The sequence below is a fragment of the Monocercomonoides exilis genome, assembly GCF_001643675.1.
Source record: "Monocercomonoides exilis strain PA203 chromosome Unknown scaffold7-2047599, whole genome shotgun sequence".
Lineage (NCBI taxonomy): Eukaryota > Preaxostyla > Oxymonadida > Polymastigidae > Monocercomonoides > Monocercomonoides exilis.
The window spans coordinates 653,090-668,077 of NW_027150552.1; the positions used below are offsets into that span (position 1 = coordinate 653,090).

General features: G+C 35.8%; 3 protein-coding genes across 3 annotated transcripts; 1 reads left to right on the forward strand and 2 right to left on the reverse strand.

Annotated features, from left to right (window-relative positions):
* Positions 1 to 169: 169 nt before the first annotated feature.
* MONOS_3268 (uncharacterized protein) lies at positions 170 to 4,591 on the reverse strand. The gene has a single exon (XM_067873256.1). The coding sequence runs from the start codon at positions 4,580 to 4,582 to the stop codon at positions 530 to 532; it is 4,053 nt and encodes a 1,350-aa protein (XP_067733338.1). The 5' UTR covers positions 4,583 to 4,591; the 3' UTR covers positions 170 to 529.
* Positions 4,592 to 6,579: 1,988 nt separating this feature from the next.
* Positions 6,580 to 9,598, forward strand: MONOS_3269 (uncharacterized protein). The gene is made up of 4 exons (XM_067873257.1): positions 6,580 to 6,725; positions 6,785 to 7,952; positions 8,052 to 8,332; positions 8,461 to 9,598. The coding sequence occupies exons 1-4, from the start codon at positions 6,603 to 6,605 to the stop codon at positions 9,220 to 9,222; spliced, it is 2,334 nt and encodes a 777-aa protein (XP_067733339.1). The 5' UTR covers positions 6,580 to 6,602; the 3' UTR covers positions 9,223 to 9,598.
* Positions 9,599 to 9,753: 155 nt separating this feature from the next.
* MONOS_3270 (uncharacterized protein) lies at positions 9,754 to 13,369 on the reverse strand (the record flags this gene model as incomplete). The annotated part of the gene is made up of 2 exons (XM_067873258.1): positions 9,754 to 12,537; positions 12,788 to 13,369. The coding sequence occupies 2 exons, from the start codon at positions 13,367 to 13,369 to the stop codon at positions 9,754 to 9,756; spliced, it is 3,366 nt and encodes a 1,121-aa protein (XP_067733340.1).
* Positions 13,370 to 14,988: the final 1,619 nt, after the last annotated feature.

Sequence of the window (14,988 nt, forward strand, 5' to 3'; positions counted from 1 at the left end):
TTATTTATTTTGTTATTAGAGTTTTTATTGAGAATAAAAACCCAACTTTCGATCTGAAAATCAAAAGTATGTAACAATGATTGATCACTTTCATGATGATTGTTCTATGATGACTCCCGCTTAAAAATTCGCAGAAAAAAATAAAATAACTCTTATGAGTTAGTGAAAAAAGTTTAAAAACATGCGTTATTGTTTTTTTAAAATGTTTAAAAATTGAAATATTTATTAAAGAATTTGAAATATAAATTATAGAAATTCTTTAATAAAATCATAATTACGAATAAGTGTCTCTAACAATTAGCAATGAAAAAGAAAACATTGAACGAATTAACATTTAAAGATAAAAAGAAAATAGTTGAAGTTTAATTTGTTAATAACAATAAATCTTCAATGCAATCTCATCGACAAATTTCAAAAATAAAATCAATAAACATTCAATGACTATACATCATGTCACGGCTATTTTTCCATATATTATTTTTGTGAATCAAAAATGCTGATTTGAAAAATTGCGCCACAATCCGCTCATCTATTTAGTATCGTTGATTGGCTTGTATTGTCTTCGCTTTTTCCTCTTGACTACGCAAACAGCAGTCACTATAATCGCAACAACAACAATTATTAAAAATGCGCACGACGATGCAATTATAATTATCAGTTGAGTGGATGTTAATGTTTTTGGATCCTCTTTCTTCTGATTTACCAAAACAAGATTTTGAGAGTATCTCTTTTCTCCTTCTATCACTCCACTCGGATATGATAAGCGGCATATCACAGATGTGTACTCGTCCACATCAAAAATGGACTGAGGAATCTTCACTCTTATTTCGGTCTCATTCACATACTCCGAAATTGAGTAGTCGTTCCATTCCATTCCTTGTCCTTTCTTTTTTTTGGATGCTTCAAATGAAAGTCCACAAGGAAACAAAAAGCTTCCACGAACAATTGCTTCGACTTCCTTCTCAGCACCTTCTTTGCTCTGCATTGCATTCAAATTGCTCTTGTTCTCTTTCTCAATTGTCACATTCTTCAAAATAGACGAAAAGAAATAAGAGTTCATGTTCTCAGCAGCTGCTCCAATTGGCTTTATTTCGGTAACCATTCCAAACGGCCTTTCGTCCAATCCGTCGCTTCCTGGTGCCAAAGAGTGGATAGAAGCCCAATTAAACTCTGATTTTGCGTTGATTCTGATGTTGTGTCTCATTGAAGGATACTTCTCCCAATTCTCTCCAATCGGATGATTATTCATAAAACTACAATTAGTTATGCTCAGAGCAGTTGAAGAAGATAGAATAGCCCCCTCACTGATATCAGTAAATGTGCTGTCATCGAAGCTTGTGTGGAAAGATCCTCGAAGAAATACAAGCCCAGAATCCCACGAACACAATGGATTATCTTCCTCGTTAATTTTGAATTCTGCACCAGAATTTGATTCCATTTCATCCATGTTCTCAAAGTATTTATTGTTATGAATTTGGTTATTGTTTTGACTGTTTCTTGTAATATTTCCATTTCTTCCTTGAACAGTCAACTGGGTGATTTCGCCAGTTCCTTCCTCATAAGTAATCAGCGTGTATGGTAAAGGCTTTCCTTCTCCGCCAAGTACATTTTCTCCTTTTAAGCCCGTGTACCAGGGCCTGAACACAACATCAGTCATTTTCAAATAAAAAGAGCCATATACAATATTAAGTGCATCTCCTTCAATAGCATCAGGATATTCTATGTCAATGTGTTCGAAATTGATTTGATAATTGTTCATCTCAAACACAGCAATTGAATCATCCGCCTTGATGTTGGAGCCAACACGGAGTGTCCCCCGATTTGGAGCTGTTGTTGACAGAGAAGAAGAGAAAGTCTTTGGTGCTGATGAAAGCATCACAAATTGATCGATTAATAACGGCTCATCGACATAAACCCTATCAATGATGAGCATTGTCAAACCTCCATTTTGCATTCCATGATGAATTCCTGTGCTGATCAGATCGCATGGCTCTTCTGCTCTTCCGCATGTCTTCGCTTTGCTGGATGCTTCTCCTCCGACATATATGTTTTTTGAATGATAAGGTAATCTATTTTTTTCGTCGCTCAAAAGATCAACAATTTTGCTTTCTCCTTCTTTTCTTTCCTCAAGAAGCATATAATTCTGCTTTCCATAAATCCCTTCCATCTCAAATTCAAAGATCTCTTCGTCTATCTGCTCCCGTCCAACTGGCAAAGAAATGAAAATGTATTCGCCTTTGTCGGCACTACAGTTCGTGAATGCTATGTCATTCAATCGAAGTCTCAGTTTATCTGTTGCCTCGTCAATTGCGCGAATGAACATAGCTCCTCCTTTTGATTCTTCATTAAACTTTGAATTCATCTCGCCTGCTATTGTCTGTGGACTTTTGCATGAGCAGTTAATGAATTTCAGACCGTAAAATGAACTAAAATAACCACGTTTTCCAAGCTCCAAATACAGTGCTCCACCAATCTTGTGTTCAACCGAGTAGCAACTTGAAAACGTCAAGTCATACCCAGAGACGGAAATGCACCCGCTCAAAATTGTGACAACAGATTGAGTCTTGCTCGTGGTTGTTATCGAGTCGAATACAACCCCAATCAGATCTACATTTTTTGTGTTATCTGCAAGCATCAATGCGAAGGCGGATGTGAATTGCTCGAAAACCGTTTCTCGAATTTCGAAGTCACCAATCTTGCATTCAATCAAAACACAGTTCAGTGCTTGTTTTGAATCCTTTGCAGTTATGTTAACTCGATAAATGCGGAATCTTGCATTTTCTCCATCGCCCACAAAAAGTCCATTGTCTCGCCCGCTTTTTCGTGTTGTATCCACTTCAACTTTTGCTCTATAAAGTTCTAAATATGCTCCCTGCTTCACGTTGAACATCCCCTCACCCTGCTGAACTTTCGTTTCATCAAGAGCAGTTGCTATTGCAATTGCGTTATCGTTTGCGTTAGTTATATGAATGCTCTTCCCTTTAACTGTTATTGGCTCTGTATCGTATTTATTGCATTCTTCCGTTGTATAGACTGTGAAAGCCCTTCCTGGAAGACAATTCTCTATTGCTTGCTTTATCGTTTTACATGCAGTTTTTCCTGGTTGTCCGCATTCTGCGCTATCAACTCCGTTTTCTGCGTCTGTGTTGATGTTCAGATAACCAACTCGCAGCCAATCATCATGAATGGCAGTAGAGCCGTCTTTTTTCATCACACACACTCGATTCCCCTCTGCCATGCTGAATGAAGAATCATCAAAAGGCGTTTCAATCAATTCTGAATCTCCATTGCATCTGATCGTTGCATCATTTCCTCTGCCTTCCGCTTCATTTTTGTTGAAAAAACAGTTTTTAAATAAAATAGTATCTCCTTTGATCTCTTCTTTGCCTAAAATAACTTCAACTCCTCCTCCATTCTCCGCTTTGCATTGTTCAAATGATACATTTTTGCATTCAAATTCTGCCATTTGAGTCAAGTCAAATACCAGAAGCCCTCCGCCATCTTCGATTGCCTCGCATTCGTAAAATTCTACATTCTCCAATTTCACTTTTCCTTTTGTTGCACCAATCATCACCCCTCCACCTCGTGAAGCTTTTCCGTTGAATCTTGTATTCAAAATGTTTAGAACACTTTCCGGATGGAGCATTTCAAAATAAAAGCATCCTCCTTTTGACGATTGTTGAGATTTTGCCGAAGAGGCAAAGCATTTGGAAATTGTAATTGCAACTTTTTGGTCTGCTCCGCTTTTAGAGTCTGCCAATGCAGCATCTCCGCTTTTTCGCTCAACTGACCATAGATTGCTTCCTTCTAACGTAAATGAAGATGGAAGTTCAAGTGCGCAATCTTTGTTCAGTTTCACGTTATCGATGTTAAATCCTTTCAGCTTTTGCACGTTAACGCCTTCGGAGATGTGTAAAATAACCGCATTAGAGAGATAGTAATAGAAATAAGATTCAAAGCTAAATTCATCTATTGTGACTTTTCCCTCAGTAACCATCAGCACAGAAAATGGAGCGTAATCATCCGTCCATTTCTCAATATAAATACCACAATCACGTATTGTCAGGTCTCCACTTACTCCTTTTGAGAGAATGATTGCTGTTGATTCGTCGGTTTCCTTCTGCCCCTCTAAAGGTTTCAACGGAAGAAGATTGAAGGTGATATGTTCCAGCTTCAAAATCTTTTCGTTTGTCAAATGGAATTTTCCTTTTGTAGCCAGCTCATTCAAATCAAATGTCATCGTTCTTCTGAATGATTGCTGAGAATTTGTCGTTATTGTCAGGCTGAAATCCTCTGAAAACAAAAAGCCATAGAGCATTGATGCAGAATCAATAATCTTTAGTATTTTGGCTTCAGCATTTTTCCCAAGTTGCTCAATTCCTTTCGCAATCGTTTTGCACGGATCAGCTTCAGTTCCGCAATCTTGAATGTTGTCGTCGCCTTTTTCAGAAACAAAAATTGTTATAAATTCTGCTTCTTTTGCTATAAAATCACTTTTTAAATAAGTGCTGTTGATGTTGTTTGCATCAAAAGCGCAAAAATCTGAAAAAGCGCAAATCAAAGCAATGATTGAAATTCTCATTTTTATATTATATATCGTTATGATCGATGACATTTTTTTCTCCATTTTTCATTATTATCATTTCGATGGATTTTCCTTTTGAAAAAAGAGAAGTCGTTCATTATTTAATTCAGAAGCGGATCAAAAATAATTGAATGATAAAACTCACTCAGAAATATTATTCTGATTAAAAATTCCCCAAAAATTATTCAAAAAAGAAAAACTTTATCTTCAAAGTCGAAAGCATTCATTTGAAGTCAAAAAAGATTCAAGCTATGTCGAATGTTCGAAAAACTTCAAATATTCAAAAAGTTGATAATGATCAATAAAAGTGAAAAAACGTTGACGTTTTGTTGTTATTACGAAAAATCGTTGAAATTTTAAAACAATCGCAAAGGGGAAATTTGAGAAGAATTCGGGTGAATCTAATTTTCATCTGAGTGATTGTTTTTGATATCAAATTTTTTATGTCAAAATATTCGGTTAAAAAATTTGTTTTGCATTCTTGAAAATGAACTTTGAAAAGTGTAAACATCGTGAACAAACAAATGTCATGAATGCACCTCAAACGTTTGATTGTGTTATTATTGCAATTCAAAAAACATAGAAATGATAATCTTCAAGTCAATAACAAAAGAAAATAATAAAATCGACATCCCGAAAAAAGTTTTTATTTCAAAAATGATCACCCACATGGAAATTACCAGAACCGTGAAAAATATATGTCTGATCATTTTTGAAATTCTCATCTTTCGTTCGAATTTTGATCAAAATTTTAATCACAATGGAATTTTCACAAGAATATATTTCCTTTGAAATATAGGCAATTATTTTTATATCCATATTTTCTCTCTCAAAAATTTCGGTTTGAGTTTTCACTTTGAATGTGGATAAATGGTGTAAAATTTTTTGCTTCAGACATTTTCATTGAAAAATTATGAATTTTTTCATTGACTTTTTGAGATTAAAAAAACTCATTCAAAATAAGTCCATTTATTGAAATTCGTGAAAAGTTTGAAAATTTTTTGTTTTGATTTCAACGATGCCTGTTCACGGATCAGAAATCAAATATACTTTGAAACCTGATTTTGTTTAATAATGTTATTAATGAAACTATTTTTCATGCTTTTTGCAATAAAAGCTTGAAAGTCCATATTTTCCCCCAAATGAACAATGAAAAGTTATTCCTCCTTTCAAAGATAATTTTGTTTTGAATATTTTCTCACGCATTGATTAAAGAAATTATTATCTTATTTTTTTTTTTAATAAATAAAATAAATTATTGGCAAACCCATACCGCAATAAGTCATTGTAATTTCACTTCTTCCACAATATCCATATTAAAGGCAAAACTTTTTTTGAGTACTTTTTTTTTGGTTAAATTATTTTTTTTTTTACTCATTTTTGAAGTTCCATATTGTCTGTCAAACATTTCGGTTTGAAATATCGCTATAAGATGTATGTATTTTCCGTTATCGTTCATTTTTCAAAAAATCCCATTGAGATTAAAATTTTGATCAAAACTCGAACGAAAGCATGATTAAAAAAGGATCAGCCATGTTTGTTGAGCAGATCTATTTGACATAAAAGAAAAATTTTCTGAATTTACTCGAAATGGGTGATTATTTTCGAAATCATATTTTTTCATACAAAAATTTCGGGGCAAATATATTTCTATCAAATCAATAAAAATAATTGAATAGCAAATAGGCTTGTTGAAATCATTTTCATTTTTTATTTTGAAAAAACATTTGTTTTTAAAAACAATTATCATGCTTCTTTTCTTTTGAAACAAAAATTTCTTTCGAAAAACTTTCAATCTTTGAAAAATCAACACCCAGAAAAAAGATATGAATTTTAAATTATTCACCCAAATGTACAAAATTTATATCTATTGAAATTTCAGAATAATGCTTAAATAAAAAAAAAAAAAAGTCATATCACATTTATTATTTTAATTCAATAATGCAGTGTGGAAATATTGAGAAGGAAAATCATTATTCATTTTTAGCCATAATAGCTTATATTATTTATAGAACATATGTCGAGTTTCATTTACATTTTGTTGACAGTGAAAATAACTTCATCCGCATTTGATTGCGCACTTAAAGAAAATGTTCTCGTATCATATGAAGATGGAAGACGCTGCATTGAATCACTTGAGGTAAATTATATTTTTTCCTTTTATTTTGTGCTTATTAGCATTGATTACTTGTTTTTCAGCTAAATAACAATGAAAAAGAAGTAGACAATACTATTGATACTTTGCTTGGATTAGCTGAGCTCAATGTGTTTAAGGATATAACTTTAAATCCTCCGTATCCATTTGAAAATTTGAAAGCAAATATGACTGAAAAAATTGAAGCTCTTAGAAAAAAGGAATATGCAAATGCAAATGAATTCTATTCAGCCGTTGCGGAACTATTTTCAAAACAAAAAGATCCACATTCTGTATTTTTCAAACCATGCTTCGATAAATTTGAGTTTATATTACCTTTTGGGCTATCTGCAAAAGCAACTGGCGATGATAAAAAGAAAACCACAATTACATTGGTAAAACATTCTGAGCCATATGCTTTTGTAACAGAAGAATATTTGAAAACAGGAAAGGATTATTCTGGCTACGAAGTTACTGAAATTAATCCGGATGGTGGAGATCTCATTAACGAACCAGCAGCAACTACGCTTGGCAAATGGGCAGATGAAAATATTTATAACTCAAAATTATCACCTTCACGCTTTAATAAAGCGATTCAGTCAGATTTTGCAATACGTTTACAGAAAGTTTATTCTATGCCAAAATCTAAAAGTGTGAAAATGAGACTTCAGCACGATGGAAACGATATGGTGATCGATTTCGAGTGGAAAGTTAGACCCCTCGTCAATGTTTCACATTTGGATGATCTTTGTCCAATAGCAAACTATACCTCGGATAATTATCGTAATAACGAAGCTCAAAGTTTATATGGCTTGAAATATGAAAGCACACCCTTGGGACGCTTTATGGCTGACATTCTGCCGAAACAGGCAGAACAAGCATCTAATTTGCAGGAGCGCAAGCAAAAACAAAGAAGAAAAGCGCAAACAGCTTTAAACGAAGACGAGCCAGAAGAAGATTTTGAAGAACTTATTTCTGGTCCTGTATTGCGATTTTTGCACTTTAATCCAGAGAAAATCGGTTACATTCGAATCGACAGTTTTTATCCAAAAAGCGAAGAGCAGATGAAGCAGTACATCGACCAGCTGCAGGAATCCTTCAACATTATGAAAGAGAAAGGCACGACTCATCTGATTGTGGATGTGAGAGGAAACGGAGGCGGCTATGTCGCTATGGGAATGCGGACGCTGCAGTACTTGTCAAATAATGTGTACCCTGTCTTTGGGGAATATGGTTTTGCTTCAAATTTGCTTTTAATATTATTCATAATTATTTATTATTCATTATTACCATTATTATCATTATTATATTTATATCTGTTTGATTGTTTAGATATACGTGAAACTCAGATTTATTCAGAAATGAATTCTGTGAAAGTATTGTCAAACATCACTCACCTGAAATACGAAAGCTACAATGTTGTCGACGATTGGTATACAAATCCTGTTGAAAAAGTGTTTAACCTGACGAACAAGGATTCGATCAAACAAAAATATGCAAAGAGATATACTGTTGATATTCTTGATGATGAGCTGCAGTTTGAGAAGATGTACGAAGTGCTGCAGAAAGGAGCACCCATCCAATTTGATCCACAACATCTGATCATTGTCACTGTTTGCTATTGATAAAAATGCATTCTTGTCTTTTATCAATTGTCATTAATTAACTATTCTTTATTTTCTTTCTTTCTTTAACTTTTTAATCACTTTCTTGCTGACTTGATTGTGTGCTATCATCCAAGGACGGCTTATGCGGAAGCACCTGCTCCTGCTTCATTAAGCATGCTTCTGAATCGCGAATTGCGCGTATGGTTGGCTTCGGCCGCTCGCCGCTGGATGAGAAAGCGCCGTTTGACGTTGGGTCATTTGCCGGCGGCTCTGTTGTCGACACAACGTGGCTCTACGACAAGTGGCTGGCATACAAAGACCAGATGGCGTCTGCCCCGAGGCCGCTGCTGCGAAAGGGGGCATTGCTGCGCTGGGCGTTTGAAGAGATCTATTCGTTTGAGTGGAAGCACCGCAACGAGCTTTTGGAATTCAAGGTCAACGAGCCAGACTTCCGCATACCCCATTTCCCGAAGCCCGCATCTGACGAATACAAAAAGGAGAATTTAAAGGAGGCACTGGATGAATTGAAGCCTCTATTCAACAAGTGTGCTGAGTGGGAGGTGAAAGTGGACGAGGCGTGCAAGAACAAGAATTCTAAGCATCGGATATTTGGGAGAAAATGCACGAAGAATGGCGATTTTGACAACACCACGTGTGCGTTTGCGAGGTGCGAGACGGGATATTACTGGGCAGGATCGATAACTATTGAAGAAGGACAGGAAATCCCAGTTTGTGTGAAGATTCCAGATCGTCCGCAAAAGAAAGATACAAATGTGTGGGATGTCATTGCTCCGATTCTTGTGATTGGGATAAGCGCTGTGGTTGCAGCTGTTGTTATCATTGTTGTGTGTATTGTTCGGCATAGAAAGAAGCATCAGTACAATAACATGGAGTAAATTACAAGCTCATTTTTTTTAAGTCTTTTGTTTTTGATGATGATTGCAGAATCGAGTCTTTTACAAGAATTCAGAAACTTTTTCAATATCATAACTCTCAAAAGAAATTTCAAACAAGTTTTGCAATCAAAGAAATTTATGTTTCATGATTTTAATGATTGAAATACTTTCTCTTTTATGTCTTGCTAAAGTTTTTGAATTTTTTTTTTCTCTTTCATTACAATTCATTGCACAAATTGTTGGAAGCTGTTATTAAATTGAATATAACACACATCACCTATTTTAAGAGAGGCAAATCACTTGTTTAAATAACAAACAATTTTGTTATTTTTGATTTCAGAAACTTCAAATAATTGGAAATATGAAATATAAGAAAGAGTAACAATTACTAATTAAGCTCAAAACTCAAAAATCAAAGAAAACATAAAAGAAACTCAAACAATAAACATTAAACACTAAAAATCAGATAAAATACATACACATAAACACTCACATTTACTCGGTTTCTAAAAAAAGTTCTTCTTCTATTACTCACAGTCCTGTTTCGCTTTCCTCTGAAGGAGAGTCCACATCTCCGTCTGGCTCGTCGTCGCTGCTGTCGCCATGGGCAGCAATCTGCGCATCCCATGCCGAAGACTCCTTCCTCACCTCTGCTTCGTGTTTCTTCCCCTTCTTGCTTGCTGCTGGTTGTGCGCTCACTCGAAGCCAAGGAGCAGAAGAAGATGGTGTCAATGAGCCAGTTAAAGGTGCAGGTGCAACTGAAGATGGAACAGAAACTGCTCCTCCATTTGCCAATCGAGGCAAAGAGGGAGTTGAAGATTGAGTTTTGATAGGGTTAACTGACTTGGAGGAAGAGTCTGACGAAGAAAATGCTGGATGAGAAAGCAGTTTTGAAGCAGGCAGTGCAACTTTCTTTTGTGTGCTGTTGGAAGCTTCTTTGGCTTTTGGCTGCAGTTTCTGTGAAGATGGAGATCTTTGTGAAAGAGTCGTGGATGAACGTGTCATTTGAGTAATATTTGTTTTTGTACCATTCTTTCCTGTCTGCTGCCTCTTAACAAGAACAGGCTTTTGCAGAGAAGATGAAGAATATGTCCCTTTCAAACCACTTTTTGCGTTTCTAGTAACTTTTATTGCACTCAGCAATTTTTCTTCTTCTTCTTCTTCTTCCTCCTCCTCCTCCTCCTCTTCTTCTTCTTCCTCTTCTTCCTCTTCTTCCTCTTCCTCTTCCTCTTCGCTGTCGTCCAAACTCGAAGTCTTTTTCCCTTTTAAGTGTTCGTTTTCTATCCTCTCATCTTTCTCTCTTTCCAGCCGATCTAATTCTTCTTCATCAATTTCTGTACCTTCCTTCAGCTCTTCCCCGTTCAGCAGCTTCGATAACGCTTCTTCATTCTCATTGTCAACAACAATTTCTCCGACTTCTTCGTCTTCATCGCTTTCCTCCCCAGCCATCACTACCTCCATCAAATCTTTCATCTTTTCTTTGTTCTCTTCATCTCCTTTAAGTGGAAAAGCACTTTGATCCTTGCCTATCTCCTCTGAAGCATCTGGAATGTTTACAGAGGGCAGCATCATGTTCAGCGAGACTGAGCCGATCATCGACGTGACAAGCGAAAGAGGAGATGACTGAACTTCACTGTCTGGATGAGCGGATGAAGAAGAGTCAGAGCTTGAATATCTATTTGTGGTAGGCAAAGAAGAAGAAGAAGAAGAAGACGATGATGATTGTGGTGGAAATAGTGTTGTATTGACTGTAGAATTAGACTCTGAAGTTTGTAATGAACTTAAGTTTGGTAAGCTTTTGTTAGTTTTTGTTTCATTCTGTTTTGTTACTGCATTAGAAGTAACAGAATTTGAAGCAAACTTGTCAGAATCTGTTGAAGATGCTGATTTACTCTTGCAGCTGGCATTCAGAGGAGCCAACGAAGAGCTTTTAGATGGTGGTATTGCAACTGAATGTTCCGCTTTACTGTTCTCTGAGCTTAACAACGTATCCAATGCATCCCTCAAATTCTTCGCAGAAGTTTCATTCTCTTTGTCATTTTTGTCATTTCCTGTCATTTTTTGATTAATCTCTTCATTTTTGTGTATCCTTCCTCCAGTTTCACTGCTCGCCAAATGCGCATTTTGCGCCTCTTCCTTTTGAGCAGCCTCGTTTCGTGCCGCGTTCATTCGATAGAGCAGCGTCGAGTTTTGATGCGCTGCTGCACAGCTTGACTCACACAGAGTGTCTACAACAGAAGGGAACATCTGTGCGAATCTCCTGCAAAGCGAGTGATATGTCATTGAATGGCTGATGATCGAGGGGAGAAACGACTTGAGCACATAGTCGTCTTCCTGCTCACCTGCTTTTGGTGCGTTTGAAGAAGCGCGTTGCTCTCTTTGAAGACAAGGGAACCGCGTCACATCCACATCCACATCGTCTTCTTCGTTCTCTGAGAACGAATCGCTGTTGTCTGCTCTTCCATTTTTCGTAGTCTGTTTACACTTTTGCCTTCTCATTTTTCTGTGTTCGAGAAGTTTTGTGTAGAACGCAATGTGCTTCGGGTCGATGGAGTCGTTTGGCATTGGAAGAGTGGCAGGGTTGATAAAGTGCTGCCAGGAAAGAAGCTTGGAATACTCGTCGTGGAATGGCTTGTATAGATTGCTATTGTAAAGTGAAGTGGTTGTGCTATTTGATGATGAATGAAATGAGGTTGAAGAAGAAGACGACAAAGAAGTAAGTGAAAGATGTGGTTTGGTTGGATCATTGCTTGACGACGACGAAGAAGAAGAAGAAGTTGATAAAGAAGAAGTGGAAGAATTAGAATTCAGTTTAGGAGACTGTTCGCTGTGAAGTGACAAAGCATCGTCTTGATCATTTCCAGAAGGCGACGACGAATGAGAAGGTGACGACTCAGTTTTTGAAGGCTGTTTGGAAAGGATGAGCGTGGCAAGGCAGGGCAGCCGATAAGAAAGATACGAGCGGACAAGAGATGCACTCAGAAAAGGATGTGCTTGAGACGAGTCAAAGCCATCACGAGGAGAGTTGAAGCTGAAAAATGAGCATCGGCGAGACGGCATTCGCTTTTGTGCGGGTGGATTGATTGAACTGTCTTCGTCTTTCAATGAGGAAGAGGAAGAAGAAGAAGAAGGAGAAGAAGAAGAATCACAGGAGTCTTCGCTTTCTGCAATATTGTCCGGTACAATTCGATTCTGTGAAATGTCAAGAGAAGATAAATGTGGAAAATGATATGCAATTCTGTTCAGGTCTCCAAGGTTGGTTATTCCACAGTCGTTTAGAGAGAGCGTCGTAATCAATGGGAAGGTGCTTGAAAACTGTCAATTCAAAACAAAAAAAAGAGAAAAAATAAAATTTCATTACAGAGAAGTATAAAAACATATTGGAATACAAAATATAAGTGAGAAAAAAAAAATAATACTAAAACTTTTGAAAGAAAAAAAGATGCAGTTAATAAAAATCAGCTTTCACAGAAAGAAACATAAATATCGCCCGTTTTCTTTGAATAAAAAAACATCTTCATTCAAATCATCGAGCATCTTCAATAACACCACCAGCGCCACACACTTTTGGCAGCGAGGGGACGAGCGACTTGCGGAAGTCCATCAAAGAGAGCGAGAGCGAAGTGATGTGGGAAATGACAGAAGGCGTCAGAGACTCGACAATACGAGAAAACCGGAACGGCTGCGGAGACTCCTTTCGCGGCTGGGCGCTCTGCTCTGAGGCAGATTGCCCCGCTGTGCCGACTTGTGGCGGGCGAGTCTGTCTTTCTTCAGCTGAAAAAAAAGAGGCAGACGAAGGAAGAGCAGCAGTTTTGTGTGCTTTGATGTTTGAAATGCTGACAAGTCTATGAGATGCTGGTGGAGATGAGGCAGCTTCTGAGCACTCTCGGATACCATCTGTCATTGACTCCAAATCTTCAAAAGAAACAAACGCATCACCTGACGGCAAATCTGAGAAATCATCTGGCTTTGCTTGAGCACCTGCAGAGCTGCTGCACAAATTGACAGATGTTATAGAATTATCATTTATTCCACATTCATTCAGAAGGCATTCCTTTAAAAAAGAATTTTCAGATGGACGCACATCTGATATAAATGGATTTGAAAAGGAAGATATTGATTGATTCTCTTCTTGACTTTCAGACATGTTTTGACCAAATTTATTGGTAATATAATTTGAAGATGATAAAGCATTTGATTGCGATGGATCTTTAGCACTAAAATAAACCGGCATAAATGTTGAAGATCTTGGTTGAGAAATAAGATGATTTGATGAGCACACTTCAGAAAATGAAGAATCAAAATTCTGACACTTTTCATTCTTCGTATGAGACTGATAATTCTTTGTTTTTGAAAATTGAGCACTTTGAGTATTTTGATGAAGATTTGGAAATGTTGGTGTAACTTTGTTTGCGGATGCCAATGTATTTTTTGCAGTTATTTTTGTGCCCCCAATCTTAATAAGTGGAAGAGTTGAAAAATGAGACGTAGCATCAACACTTGAAAGAGCACGCGATTCCTTCTCAATATCTAGCTCATCTTTCTTTTTTACTGTCACACTACGATAAAAAATTTCTGGCTGCTCAGATTGAATTCGAGAAAAGGAAGGATGATGTGAATCGTCAGTTTGAGCGCTTATATTCGTAAAATCATATTCATAATAATCATCTCTTTTCGTTGCATATTGTTGACCAAGACACGAAAGCTCATTTACTGTACTTACATCCGACTTTAATGATTTAGTAACAGGATAAACACTCTTTATTTGATCTTCGTGTGAATGTGAATTTTTCGAATGTTTCTCGAAATTTTCCATCACAAAATGTTAAAGCAGCTTATATTATATACTAACAACTCAATAAATTTTTATTGTTTCAGTATTTGAAATAAAATAGATTAGATACAATGCAGATTGGATCAAATTATTCTAATTGAAAAAATAATTTAAAATTGTGGGGGTTATTTAAAATAACCTCTGTTTATTTGAATTGACTTGCTTATTTTTAAAATATATATGCGATTTAGAATTGAATGTGCTAAACATAAAAAATGATTGAGTTAGATTATTAGCATGAAAGACTGATATCAAATACTAAAGTTTTTTTTTTGATTTAGGGTGGTTTTTTTATCAGGACATTTTTTTAACCCGGATATTTTTTTTTATTGGCGTATCTCACTAAATAAAAACTAAAAACTTAAAAAGCATATTGCACCAGGTTTGAGCACGTATTAAATGTTCATACAAAAAAATTTTTTTGTCAATTTTTGTTTTTGATGAAGATCTTGAGAATTTTTAATTTATTTTTGATCATTTGTTTTGCTCGTTTTTAATCGACACTCTTTTTCTGTCAGTTTTTAGCCACTGGACCATGAATCATTCATAATTATCATATATAATTTCAAATCTTTTTTGTTTTTTCTTATTTTTTCACGAGTTTTTCGCATTTCATTGTTATTGAAGAAAATTATAAAAAACTGAAAATAATGAGCTTCACAATATTTATTAGATGATTTTTGTGATATGCGTCAAATGATAAATACTTGCAGTATATATGCGCAAGGTGAAAATTTTGTTAAATGTTGCTGCTTTTGCAGTACAAATCAATTTTTCATTTTGACAAAATTACTCATTTTGATTTTAATTTTATGAAATATACAAACAAACTTGAGAAGCAATGCATTTTTATCTAATTTGCACAAAATTTTTATATTTTTATTGAAAGAACAAAAAACAGTTGAGAAAATATGAGTTTTTTATAATTTTCT